Source organism: Halichoeres trimaculatus, unplaced genomic scaffold (genome assembly GCF_033239565.1).
Source record: "Halichoeres trimaculatus isolate MK-OKI-2021-1 unplaced genomic scaffold, fHalTri1.1 fHalTri1_scaffold_22, whole genome shotgun sequence".
In the NCBI taxonomy this organism is placed as follows: Eukaryota; Metazoa; Chordata; class Actinopteri; order Labriformes; family Labridae; genus Halichoeres; species Halichoeres trimaculatus.
In genome coordinates this window covers 11,265,674-11,280,498 of record NW_027437200.1, presented here as the reverse complement: position 1 = coordinate 11,280,498, position 14,825 = coordinate 11,265,674, and the positions used below count along the sequence as shown (strand labels likewise).

General features: G+C 40.6%; 1 protein-coding gene across 1 annotated transcript in view; it reads right to left on the bottom strand.

The window, feature by feature from the left end:
- The window catches only part of ppp1r14bb (protein phosphatase 1, regulatory (inhibitor) subunit 14Bb), a 38,294-nt gene extending 28,560 nt beyond the window's left edge, over positions 1 to 9,734 (bottom strand). The window contains exon 1 of the mRNA XM_074661799.1: positions 9,075 to 9,734. Coding sequence (XP_074517900.1) covers positions 9,075 to 9,275 — 201 coding nt within the window. The 5' untranslated portion in view covers positions 9,276 to 9,734. The remainder of the gene's footprint in view (positions 1 to 9,074) is intronic.
- Positions 9,735 to 14,825: the final 5,091 nt, after the last annotated feature.

The following is a 14,825-nucleotide window of genomic DNA, read 5'->3' as shown; positions in this document are numbered from 1 at the left end:
CGTTTCTTGAACTGGGGTTGTATTTGTCAAGGGTTATTGTCAGGGATGCACTGAACATTCAAAAGAGCTAACTATCCCTTTCAGGAGGTTCCAGTTTTAACTGTATGGATCAAATAAAGTAAAATGGTTTTAGGACCAGCAGGGTTACACATTGCCTGTCATTGTAAAGTCAACAAGCAGAGCATAAGTTTTGCTTTTGGGAAAAACAGTGTTTTAATATTGCTCATTTTCTGCTTCTGTTTGGGTTTCTTATAAACTTCCTGTAGCGGCACGCATAAACATTCCCCTGAATGACTCACATCCCTCATTCTCCCCCCCTCTCATCCCTATCTTTCTTCATCCATGCCTCCTCGTGCTTGGTGATCTTTCCTTCCTTCCGTTCTTACTCACACACTGACCCAAACACATGCTCAGTCTCACTTGCTCAAATTATTCTTGGCCTTTATCTCAAACTCGGCTGATTAATTCTCAACTTAATAAAAAACCTCACATGGTCAGTCAGTAGGTCTGGGTACAGTGCGCTGACTCATCCCTGCGCACACAGACTGTGTGTCTAACATGTACAACCACATGAAACCTATTAACACCAAGTGTGTGTGTGTGTGTGTGTGTGTGTGTGTGTGTGTGTGTGTGTGTGTGTGTGTGTGTGTGTGTGTGTGTGTGTGTGTGTGTGTGTGTGTGTGTGTGTGTGTGTGTGTGTGTGCGTCCATGTGCAAGTGCGTTCAGTGTGTGCTGGCATGGGGGTGTTTACAAAGACACACTGGAGTCTTTCACTCCCGCTGTGTAACAACCACTCTTTGTAGTCAGCTCCTTACGCACACACAGTGAAACAGGGTAATACTGATTGGTATTCAGACCTTTCAGTTGGAGGTTGAAGCACATGTTTCACACTCTATGCCTGTGTTTATGTACATGTGTTTGTGCCTTTTAAAACGTAAAGCTAGTGATTGAAGCCAACATTATCCACAGGCGGCAAAGCAATAAAAGTACAGCTGTTATAACTGCGATTCCCCATACACACTTTCCTCTAGGTGACTATTCAGACATAAAGCTCCAAGGATGCATGTTGACCTGTCATGGAGCACCACTTTGGTGATAGCGTATCATTTGAGAGGACCGTAGACTCAATAAAATGAAGTGTGAGCAAACAGAAATGCATTTATAAATGTGTAGGTAAGAGGAAATGTCAGAGGTCAGTGGATTGTTGTCAGCGACTCATGAAGTGTAACTGCAGTTTACAAGAAAGGACTTCACTCCCATTATATAACTTGCTATCTCTCAGTTAAGTGAGTAAAGCAAGTAATATTAGAGGACACATGTTACAAAAACACTTTCTCCCACTCTGACATCCCTGCCTACTCCCACAACTTTTTCCTTCTCTTCTTGCCATCCCCTGTAGGTTTTTTCCTTTTCTTCCCGTTTATTGCACTCTCGCTCACCAATCCTGTGTCTGTTCTGCTCCTATCCCCAACTGTGTTTGTGTGTGTGTACATGTGTGTGGTGTGTGTATGTGTGTGGCCACGTAGGACCCTGGAGTTTGGGGATTGGTCCGCCTACTAGCTCCACAGTTAACTCTGTAGCTGCTGGTAAGCGCCGGAGTTCCAAGTGAAAACACTTAAAGTCTCACAAATTAAAATTTAACAGCACTGTTACCATGGAGATTTCATGGTCGGTGAGAAATTGTATCACTTGTAATAGAAGTAGTTGTGGACATAAAGATATAAGCCCTTGCTAACATCATGGATCAGTGTGATCATTTGATGTTGAGAACAACTTAACAGACACACACCATAACAGTTGAGAAATTGTTCTTACAGAAATATATTTTATGAGAAAGGTGGAGATAGTTGGACTTCAAGGAGAAAACTGAGGAAATAAAAACATACAGTGAATAATATGGGCTTGTAGGATGTGAAACCGGATTAATTCAAGGAATTAATTCAAACTACTGGCGGTACTTTTAAACAGTAATATAAAATTTTACTAATGGACATTTTTACATTTTTTGGAGCTAACCATTGGTAAAGTATACGCCGTATTATTACAGTCCTTGTTTGTAATCTAACTGGCTTTCTCAGAATGTATATCAAAACTGATGCCTTAAAGTAATACTCCAGGATGGAACAAGTTGGGTCCTATCACAAGGTTTAGGGCAGAAATTACCCCTACAGCAGTGATTTTGTGCAGCAGAAGCCCAGAGCGCTCGCACCAAACACCCCCTCCCTGCTCCTCTGCTGGTTTCCTCTGCACTCAGACGGGGCCATATTTTACTTGACCAAAAACACAAATAAACAGACTCCCACTGAAAAAAGCTGATATTGGTCTGCATTCACGCTTTACTAAGAGAATTTTCAACGTGTTACTTTCACACGAAACACAGCTAAATAAGGCTCTAGTTCTCATCGTGTCTCTTTGTCCTGGCAGACTACCTGCGTTTGTTTATATCTGGCACGCCATGCGTGCACAGACTGATACACTAAGCGGCGAGCGCCTTGTAGCCAGCTGTGGCTCTGCAGCGGAGGTAGCGCCGTTTTATGATACGATGAGAACTAAAGCCTTAGTTAGTGGTGTTTTTGTGTGAAAGTAACGCGCTGAAAATTCTCTAAAAAAAGCGTGAATGCAGACCAATATCAGATTTTTTCGGTGGGAGTCCGTTTATTTGTGTTTTTGGTCAAGTAAAATATGGCCCCGTCTGAGTGCAGAGGAAACCAGCAGAGGAGCAGGGAGGGGGTGTTTGGTGTGAGTGCTCTGGGCTTCTGCTGCACAAAAACACTGCTGTAGGGGTAATTTCTGCCCTAAACCTTGTGATAGGACCCAACTTGTTCCATCCCTGAGTAGGGCTGCAGGATATTGGAAAAAACTGATATTGCGATTTTTTGGGGGTTTGCGATATATATAGTGAATTATTAAAGATAGAAGAATTTTTACCAGATGACTTGAACAGCTCTGTTGGGGAAGAATTTGGTTGACTCACTATGACACCATTGTATTCCTATAATACTGTTTAATCCAGGCTAAGGGGGTTTATCTGTGAATGATGAAGATTGCTGTATATGAAAGGGATCCAGGAGGCCATGTCTGTACAAAATAGAACAGGTTTCAAATTCAGTTTCTTTTTTTCCATTTCTCCAGTAAATGGGGGAAATGCAATAGTCACATCACATGCGTGATGTGACTATTGCGCACGAGCATATTGCGATGGCGATGTTCAAACGATATATTGTGCAGGCCTATCCCAGAGTATCACTTTCAATGTTCATGGACTGTTTCCCCAACTCATATTAGAAGCTGTTGTTAAACTCTGTGGAGTACATGCTATGCTTGGTTCCCCTGTAAAGGTGACACTCTGAACTTTCAACCTCAGCAGTCAAACTTATTGTTGCACACATGGAAGGATGACAGTATAAGACTGAAATTTAAATAAGGGCACGGACACATTGGTCATCCATACTGTGCCGTGCTTAAGCACAGCCCTAGCCAGGTCACACAACTCCAACATGAACCAGACCTAAGGTACATGCATGGCCTGCCTACATTATCTTGAAGTGTCTGTTTACAAGGAGCTTGGTCTCATTAGAGTCAGCACAATCGAGAACACAGAGAGCCTTGTTACGACTTTAGTTACTTTCTGGCTTATGTTAAGCTGTTTTGTTCTGACACAGACCTCATTACTATCAAACTGAAATACAAATCAAATTCAATTTTCAAAAATGGTTTCTGAATAAGCTCTTATTATCCTGATTTATGTCCAGGAAATCATTTTACGACAAAGCTGATTGATGGACAGCTCTGTGGACGACTATAGTTCTGCAGCACTCTGCCCCAGAGGAGGAACGGTGAGGTAAACTTCAGCGCTTTCAAAAGTCAGTTGACAAACCACAGTCATGAGTGTCTACTTTAAATCTGTTGTCCTGTGGACTGTACCCACCTGAGGGGATCTTTATGATATCTCTAAGTTCAATACAAGTCTTTGTTTGGTGGTGACATCAACTGCACATGCCTTGGCTGCAGATACATAATATGTCAGCATCAATGGTCATGGTCTTTTGGTTTCACATCCCACAACAGACAGAGATGTAGGCGTGTTGTCCTTCCTTTACAGTCCACAGGTTTTCTCTCACTCTCAGTTGACTGACACAGTTTAAGTGTCATCTGCATACTGAACCAAATCAAAGATGTATTTTGAAAAAAATACCCGTACTTCCTGTTTTCAGCACTCAACCTAATTTCCATTTCCTATACTCCCCTATCAGCTGCAGCTGTGCCCTAGTCAGGAATCCTTGCCTCATTGGGTATCTTCACAAAACCAACAGAGGATTGTTCCTTTCATGAGGAAAATGGCGCATTAACATCAGCAGCAGGTGTTCCCCAAAGCCTTATTATAACTGAAACAGTCCAATCCTAATGTCTCAGAAAGACAATAAAATCAGGAGCTTCTGGGAAATGATGGACATTTTATTTTGCTAAATGGACCCACTCTTTTTTTTCCACTGCATGGTTAACCAACATAAACATTTAACAAGCCTTGTTGCCATGGAACCATGTTAAGGCTCGGCTCCTTACTATTACCCATAGCAACTCTGACTGGTAGGCTGACTAAGTGGCTGGATGAATATCTGACAAGCTGGCTGGCAAAAAAAAGGACTGGCTGACTGCTTGCAGCATGTTTAAAGGGATTATATGAATGGGGAAATAGCTCATTATGAATTCCCTCTTCAACAAACTCCATGTGGTTTTATTAATAGTCCAAAATTGCATCCAAGACTGATGAGAAATAAAAAAGCAAATGATGATGGGTGAGTTATGAACAATAATAATAATAATAATGCATTTTATTTATAGAGCGCTTTTCAAGTTCTCAAAGTCGCTTTACAAGGTAAAAGCAGTATAAAAACAAGTTAAAAACAGATACAAAAACAAAATGAGATAACAGAAAAAAGAAGGACATGTATAGAAAAGAAGACGAGACAAAAACAATTCAAAGGTGTAGAGTAAAAGCAAGTTCAGTGACCGGTGGTTGTTAAATTAAAAGCTATGCGAAACAGGTGAGTTTTGAGTTTTGTTTTGAAGGCAGTGAGGTCAGCAGTATCACGGAGGTGGTGTGGGAGTGAGTTCCAAAGGGAGGGGGCAGCAACAGAGAAGGCTCTGTCCCCCCAGGTTATTAAATGTGGTTATTAAATGAGTCACATGGCAAGAAAGAAGAACACGATGAAGCTAAGGAAGAATAAAATGAGAGGAATCAGGAGTTAAATCCAAGGCCACGTGCTTCATGTCTTGTGTCAGTAAACAGGGTTTTCCCAAGACCCAGTCTGCTCTCTCTGACAGACCAAAGCTGCCGCTACAGCTACACTGTACAGCAGCACATGCTCCACATTTTACCGTCTAAATGAGCCCAATGTGCCTCCGTGAGTGAAGCCACTGTAAATTAATCTCTTTGTTGTCTAGGCAGAGACGAGATCAGGACAATGAGAAGGGGGGAACCACTGTGGATGGTTGCCAAAAAAGGCACTTTCGCTCCCATTTAATAAGAAATGTGAGGTGAAAATGTGGCATTAATAATTTCCATACCTTGTTGTGATAAAACTGACTTTCCCACATTCCTACAAGTATACAGTACATCATAACATCCAGGTCTCATTGTAACCCCGACACCTGTTAGCACAGCCTTTCAGACAGTATGTGGCCTGGTTTGCTCAGCTTGAACTGACAATCAAGCATCAGTGCTTTCAACCATGCATGACAGAAAACTGAGTGGATTAATAAATGAAAGATGGCAGTAGAGCTGAAAGGATTCCTCAAATGATTGGAGGTACTCGATTACAAAAATTACTCGAGTAATTTTCTCTGCCTCGAGGAATCGTTTAATTTTAAAAAAAGATCAAAGAGTGGTATTTCAAATAGAGCTGAGGCCATATTAAGAGAGCTTTTAGACCCCTCAAACTACCTCTTATAAAAAATAGCAACTAGCAACAAATCTAGCTTCTTTTCTGGAGTTTGGAGACTAATGGGTCATTCTACGAAACGGGTGCCATTTGGGTCCGCAACATTTGATGAGATGTACAAGGCACAAAAAATGTGTCAAAGTGTGTTTACAAATTTTGGAGCTACCAAAGCTGTATCAGAAAGTTCTATTTCTTAAAGAGAAAAATTTTCATTTGAAAAATAACTGCTCTTTAACTAAACAAAAATGTATTTTATCCGATTACTCGATTAATCGATGGGATTTTCGATAGAATACTCGAATACTAAAATATTCGATAGCTGCAGCCCTAGATGGCAGGATCAGCCAATGAGTAATCACAGAGAAATGTTATCATGGAAGGTGAGCGCTAACTGTTATCAACAGCTCAGGTCCTGCACCTTAAAAGTATTCACATTACAAACAGATCTGGAAAGATCTACCCAAAATTTTCATTTTCCTAATGTGAATTCTAAAAGGTTAAACAAAGCACAACACAGGAGAGGGTTTGCCCCTCTGAGCTTATTTATTCATACTTCCTGACTCTGCACTGCTCTCTAAAGTAATGCATTTAATCAATTATTGGCAGACAATCAAAGCACATTGATTTTAAAATCCCCTCTCAGCCATTTAATCACCTCTGCTGGCATGCTGTTGCTGAGTATCCCTGTGACTTAATCAGCATCATCTACATTTCCTGCTACAAAAATCTCAAAGTGAGAAGTTTACATCAAAATTCCTCAGTTTGGTTTCACTAGACCAAGATTATAATAGTTTTGGATTTGTCATTATAGTTTAGTTTTAGTTAGCTTTGACATTTTATTTTCCATTACAGTTTAGTTTTAATTAGTTTTGGAGTGGGCATTCAAGTTTTATTTAGTTTTGATTTTTGCAACAAGGCTTAGTTTCAGTTTAGTTTTAGTTTTTTCATACCTTATTAACCAGGTGCAGGATTCAAAAAGGTCAGAGTAAATATTTTGTCATTCTGTTTATTTTCAAGTTCAACATAGTGCTCACTGCTCAGTCAATGCTGGTACTGAACTGTTGGATGCTGCCTTAAACACATGAAAATAATACAAACTTAGTATAAAAAATATAAGCATAAATTACATAAAATAATGTTGACATAAATTACATAAAAATATCGTAAACATAAATTATAAAAAAAACCCCAATATAATATGAGCTTCAATAAATAAAAACTTGGACTCTGTAACATTCAAACTATTACAGATGCTCTGATTCATTGCTCCACTACGTTTCATCGCAAGCCCGTCCCTATATGCTGCTATGATGGTGCTGTGCGGCACTGACAACTGCCGAAAACTGTCGTAAAATTGGTTGAGAAATTGTGTCGGATTAATTTAAATCCTAAAGGCTATCAATATTGTCAAAAACTTTAACTAAGGGAATTTTGTCTATCATTTTAGTTAGTTTCAGTTAGTTTTGTGAACACAAGATACAGTTTTAGTTTACTTTTAGTTTTTGTTTTCTTTTCTAGTTTTTATAAGTTTGAGTTAACTGCAATGTATTTTAACTTTTAGTTTTCCTTTTTAGTTTCGTTTAAGTTAACTATTACAACCTTGGACTAGACAACAAGAGGTATCAGTTTTCAGGTTTTCCAGAGAGCTTTTACACTTTTGTTTGACTGTTACTGGTAAATGCATGTTGTTGTAATTACTTATAAAATGAAAAATGGATTTTGGATGTCAAGGTGTTAATGTTGGGACCACTGGACCCTCTCTGTAACCACATGGCAGCCACAGGTACATCCAGGCAAAAGATGCAGAAACTTTTGGGAAAGTTGGGGAAATGCAGGCCTTTGACAATAAACACAACCCCATTTTTTTGTGTTACTCAGCATCATAAAGTTGCACTCAAACTCTTCATCCTCTGAAGACCAGTCTAACCCTGTGTGAAAGTGTGAGATATCTCCCCCAGCCTCTTGCACTGCTGACTTTTCTCTTGCAGTTAGCCTACCAGGAATCCCCTGAACCTGTTAAGTCGTCGTATTCCTCTCGCTAGGAATAGAATGTGGGTCAATGCCAGCTCAGTAGAGTCGACATGAGCTTACCAACTACTGACGCCAGCAGCTACACCACAGCTGCCGTCAGGAAACATTATGACTGCATGGATCTCCATGTGTCACCATGGCTGAGGGTTTGATGTGTGATGGTGCAGAGGGGCTGCTGAGTTTAACTACGCAGTATGAGGTCATTGCTACAAGAGTTTAGAGGGAGTGGGCCTCCTGAAAACTACTGCTGTAGAGACCCCCCACCTTGACTCATCAGTATCACCTCATCTATCTTGTGTCCCACAGCAGACTTATCTCCTTCACCACCAGAACAACATTTAGCTCCCCTTGAAAGTTTGCTTTGAAAGGAAATGAAAAAAGAGAGGGGGGTATGTGACATGGATCCCTTCGAGGATCCACCAAAAACATCTCAACTCTGTTAGTTATATGGTGTTTTAATAATTTCCAACCTCATAGTTTATATAGCGTCTTAAAAGTTTTGTCAAACTATCAAAAACCATCCAAAGAGACCTCCAAAGGCAGCTTTACAATGGGTTACCCCCTTTTAGTATGGCATAAGTGGTACATTCTAGTCGACCAATAATATTGGATTCAATTAATTCACAGGTGTGCTTTAAAACTGCTTTAGCCAATCAGAGCAGAGAGCACATGCTGCCTGTTTCATGATGAGGCTATAAAGCTTCTTCAGCTACATTTAGCCGACCTGTGAGTGGGAGTGTGAGAAACCACAACACACATTCATCTAGCTGTATCAGTATTGCATAAAATGCTCCAAATATAAATGTCTTTGTTTCTTTAAATGTTCACAATCCCTGCCAAATCCCCCCTACATTACCTCATCCACTTGCATATGGCCCATATACTATACGCTATAGAACAAGCGAGGCTAGGCCAAAAGCAGCGACAAAGGGCCTTTTAATGTTGCTTTATCAACAGTTTGCTTTAGGACGAGACAGACCGACATGCAGCAGACTTGATAAACTGACTTATGGGCTGTACCGTGGAGCCCAATTACTTAGCCGAGCCGCCTAATCGATATGTTCGATTGGTTTTGTGGCCAGTTATTGTTTGGGTCTTTACCTCACAGTCGTAGAGGTCCGTTAGCTGGTCGATAATCCACTCCTCCAGGTTCAGTCTCTTCCTCAGCTCCTTACGGTCGTATTTGACGGTTACTCGTCCCTGCTTCCGAACGGGTGTCTCCGGCTCCTCTGTGGTGCCGGCCGGCGTCTGAAAATATACCCGGGGTTGAGGGCTCGTCTCCGGGCTTGTTACAGCAGCCATGGTCGCTCCGTTTGGGAAGAAAAAGATTCGCCCCCGTAGGTGTGGAAGTGTGAAGGGGCGACGGAAAACAGGCGAAGCGGTCTGTTGGAAGTGCGACTGTTCGCTTTTCCGCACTGAAAACCACGGCTGATGAATGTGTGACTTGAAAGCCCCCGAAGAAACAACGTTGGACCGTTGGACCTGATGCTTTTGTTGTCCAATTTCGCTCAAAGGGACATTGGCAGTTGATGACCGCTTCCTCAAAACCAACGGAACCGACGGTACGATGAAACGTTAAGTGTAACCGGCTTATTGAGCTATTTACAGCATGCACACTCTGCCTATAAAAAAAGACAGGCAGCAGTAGCAGAGCCGGCCTCAACTCTTCATTCAGTACAAAGAGAAATCACACGTCTCTCTCCTTCTCTCCCTGTCGCCACGAGAGCTGCGTGCGCGCGCTAACTGGACTCGAGCGTATCAGACGTAGCGAGACTGAAAAAAAAGGAAAAAAGACAGACGTTGATTTTCCTTTTCAACTTTTAAAACAAGTTCATCCCCCTTTCTTTTGAGCCTCATTAACCCCACCCTCTTTCAGCTTTAACTTCCACGTGTGGCCCCCCTAAACCCACTACAGCCTGACTCAGTTTACAAGAGGATATAGCCAATTACTTCTTTTAAACAAAGGGATGAAAATACCTTTTTGATATCTTGGTTCAGTCCTTTTTAAAATAATCACCACTTTTTTAAGTGACCTACTGAGATATTTATAGAATACTTTGTGAAACTAAAACATGACAAACTGGCCTAGGTCTACTTTTTTGTTCATGTGGCCTATTACCTTGCTCGTGATAAACCATTACAGCAAAGAATAACTGCAACCCTTATAGTGAGTTTTGCAGCTCTTTGTCCTTACACATCATTTACTCACTTTTCATGTTGGCTCAGGGCTCTCGCTGCTTTCAAACTGTTTCTATTTAGGCGTACTGTTTCCCCAACTGTCTCCCCTGTCATATGAGAAATGCAGGCAACATTTTACACTTAGATTTCTCAGTTTAATGAAGAAAAATAAAAAAAAAGATTTCTAAACTTTTTGTTACTTCTTTGGTATTTGTTTTGATTTTTATAACAGAGATAAGACCACTGGCGTCGTTCCATTAACAGGAAACCAGTCACATTTTTCACAGTCTCCCCATTGTGTTGTAACAGCAGGGAACCCCACACTCCAGCTTGGCTGGTTAATAAGAGTCTTAATAATAATAGGAGTGTGAAGTGAGGGGGGAGGTGGAGGGACAGAGAGGTAGATTCTTAGTGTCTATCTCTCTCCCTCTTTTGGAGTGTGTGGGGTGTTCACATCTGTCAGCATACTCATATTAGTGCGTGTGTGTGCTGGTCCGAGCAGCCATTTCAAAGACAACCATAGCAACAAGACATAAAAACCTGAATTATTCAGTGGGCATGTCTGAAACTTACAGTTGAGTAAGCACAGACAGACCAACACGCACACACATACACACACAGCAACCTAAACATTCATGTGTCCTTGCATATAAAACGATTTTTCCATGCAACACAGATTCCCCAGCAGCCTCAGAAATACACAAAGCAGCAGGTACAAAGTCAGTATGTCATCAGGTGAAAGGAAAAATGTGTATGCAAACTAGCTGAGTGCATCTGCTTCACTACACCACCTTAGTGCACTCAAGCGGCCTGTCACTAATATTTGGGTCTTACTGCTTTATGTTAGACACAGAGGAAGGTTAGAGTAAAGTTCCTGCATAATATTAAACAGTGCTGGCCTTGGGGGAGACTGAGAAGGTGCAGTGCTGGTACACACAGTATAGCGTGTGAGAAAATGTCGGGTCATGAGCTCAAATAATCTCACTAAGAACCTCCAGCTTGTAAATACCCTGGAACGGATGTTATTAGATTCTATAGAGAATATCCTTGAGCTAAAGCTCCGTGGGAGGCCATATGTAACTCAGATTAGCTCTTGACTAAGACTTAGCTTCCTTTTCAAATCATTTCTTTAACATTCAAGAGCAAGACGTAGGGCTGAAAAGAACGTTCCAGAACATCTTAAAAAGCAATGATATTACTCATCCAGTCACTTTAAGTAATAGTGAATTTAAATGAAAAAAGCCCCACTGTTTCAAGCCTTGACCGTTTGAATTCTGATAATTTTGGTTCAGTATGAAAATCAATGTAAGAGTCACCTTTAATGCCAAAAAGGTGGATGATATATTTTTAAATAACTATTTTAACACAATCAGTGGAAAATGGTCTCTTTCTCAATTTACATTTTTGTAATAATTGAATTAATTCAGCAATTGATTTAGTCTAATGTTGTGTCCTTGTAAAGCACTTAGGGTTGGTGTATATTTATCAGAAAGATAGCTCCTGTCTGCGGCTTGTGACGGTGAGGTATCTCTGACCCTGTCTAAGCTTTCGCCTTGTCTCATATCATGTATTACTAAAACCTGACACTAGCTGTGGGTTAAGACAGTGGTGTCAATCACATTTGATGACCTCGGGTGTTTAGGTAAACTCAACCTCTGTATAGGTTTATCATTGACTGCTATAAAACTGTATTGCTCCTGGATATTAGAGCTCATTCTTTTGGGACCAGCGCTGTAAATCTCTTTTTGTGATCAGAATAAATGCTGAAATGAGAGATAGATCCTCCCCATGTGAGCTTTTGGAGATGTTCAACCAAAGAACTGGGGAGCATTTATTACAATCTGCCGTGTCACACATTAAGATGATTAGTAGTGTTGCATTCATATGTTTAGAGCACTTTTAGTTGGTTAACAAGGAATTAATGGTCATTCTTCTTAATTTACAAAGTCATCTGTAGCAAGCTCTTGGTTAGTTTCTACCACTGGAACATTTACAGTCAGAACACAAGTGGAAGACACTCATTCTGAAATGCTCTACTGGTTTCTACTTCCTCTTCTGGTGCGACCACATTCATGGTCCTTTACATAGTAAACTGGGCTTTTATTTACAGTTTACTTCTGTATTCACTTGGACTCCCAGAGCTTCTTTCAAAGATGAGCTCCAGTGAAAAGATATTTTCTTTAATGACTGCATACAGCTAGGAGTTTGAAAAGTCATCAGTCCACAAGGGGGAACTGTTGAGTTGTTTCTGCTCTGTTTTCAGACGTAAGTGTAGGGAACAATGGAAGTGGGCACTGCAGCCACCACAACTTGTAAGAAACTACAACAATGCAACTGCACCTGACTCACCGGGCTACTTTTTTAACAATCTTACAAGTGCTAACATGATACAGATGCAAAATCCCACTACAACGTGCACATACAAGGTCAGCATTGAACTCTGATTTAAAAAATTAGATTTAAACTTTGGTAAACTTTTGGATGTGCTTCACTGTTTCATTCCATTTTCTGGTTGTCAACATGACAGAATCCAAATCATTTTTTTCTTCAAGTTTGCTTTGGCCTGCTCTACACAAATGTTATGTTTAGCTATGCACACAGTGGCTGTCCCTGATTCACCTATGCAAACAAACTATCACAGATTTCTGTCACTGACAGGTGTACGTATAAACAGAGACACCACACCCCCAGCAGATGGGAACTGAAGCAGAGCTGAACTCACACATCCTCATTCCTAACTGTTGCACAACGATGCAGCCAGTGCTGTACAAGAGGGAGGGTAGTGTTCGCATGCAGCCACTAGATAGCAGTGTAGGATTTTGTTCAAGCTATAAAGAGACTCCAATTCTTAAAAATTTTGTGTCTCTTGAGGATTATTTTGAGGCTGTTGTTTAAGCCACATTTAGAAAAATGAGGATGTAATAAAACAAACTTTTATCAAATAAAATTTCACTTTGTGTCCTTTGTTAATCTTTATTATCTCCAAAAGTCTGCAGGGGAAACCCGTAATCAGCACTTGCTGAAGAGCCCACATGGTAGCCTTATTTTCCAAAACACACTAACAATAACTGCAATGTTTCGGAGAGCCCAGGCTCCTGTCAGGTGACTTTTGTCCCGAACCTCTGCAAGGCTACGAAGCGTAATCTGATCAAGCTTTTTATTGCCACTGTTGACTGAGTCAGGCCTTTCTTATTAAAAGAAGCGTTTGTACAGTACATGCTCAAGTGTGTGTGTGTGATTGTGAACGTGCACGCGTATATGTTTGCAAAGTTTGTGTGTGTGAGTGTGTGTGTGTAAGGAGGGGGCAGTGAGTGAACGGACAGTGAATATGCCTGTGTGTCTTCATACAATGTGTCTTTGTGAGTCCTTGGCTTTGCGCTGGAGAGAAAATTCAGGCTGTTACTACAGAGAGAAAGAGAAAGAGAGGGAGATGAACAGTGGCTGGAGGACTTTTCTTTTTCCAAAATATCCTTTCCATCTATTTCAATCTCATTTTGTTCCATTTCAACCCCTGATGTCTTTTTTGTCCCTTTTCATAACCCTTCTTTTATTAACAGACCAAAATTATTTTCTGCCAAACAGCCTACGCATTTTCCCCCTCCCTAAAAAGCCCCTTTGTTTCCATTTCTTGACCCTTACATCAAACTCTTTTTCTTCCTTTCTTTAAACAATGCTTCATTTTTCTCTTTCAGGTGTCTTTTGATTATTTCCTGTCTATCAGCATTTTCCACTTTTTGTCTCACAAAGAGGACTCCTGAGGACAACATCCACACTGTGAAATGTTAATTCATGAAACACTCATCCCTAAGGGTAAACCCGATCTGTTTTAGATTACAATGCAAACCGCTACAAGTGAGTGGAATGCTATACATGCTGCTCTGGTATGCTACACTTGCTAATGTTTCGTGGGTGTTATGTTGGGCAGGCTCCACATCTTAATTGAACATTGTGAATGCAAAAATTTGCAAACAGACACACAAATTACAGCTCATGGTGAATGCAATCTAAATTCACTAAATGACCAGATGAGATGACCCCACATAACTTCATAAACGCTTATTGATATGGATGTTTCATCATCATTCTGCAATGCTTAACAAAAACACATGTAGGCTTTTCTATGTGATAACCAGATCTGCTTTTTTCAGAGCCCTCCCAGGTGTATTATATGAAATTAGAGCTGATAAATGTTGCTGTTTATCATACAGCTATTATTATGAGAAAGCATCAAGAGGAGATGAATTGTGTTGATGCTGCCAAGCAGACTAATCACAAGGCCTGTGGTCTGTGTTGTTTCAATGCCAGTTACCAAGCAGCCGCCTCTGGTCCACAAAATATGAAGCCTATGAGGAAGTGCTAATACCTGTACTTCTTCATGTGTCCACTTGAGGCTGGCTGCAGACACACTGTAAAACACATACACACCAATTCATTTTTCTAATGCAATTTTAATTTTTTAAAATACAAATATTTAGAGCCACATTCACATTCTGACCACACTGTACCCAGGGAAATGTTTTCATAACTCTTTATTTCTATATCCAAAGCTCCTGTCAATGATAGCCCTTAAAACCCTGTACCAGAAACAAATGGGTAACATCACAGAGACTAACTACATCTTTATATCATATAGTCTGTCTTAGCTACATTTAGGAGGAGATGTGTGTATACAGC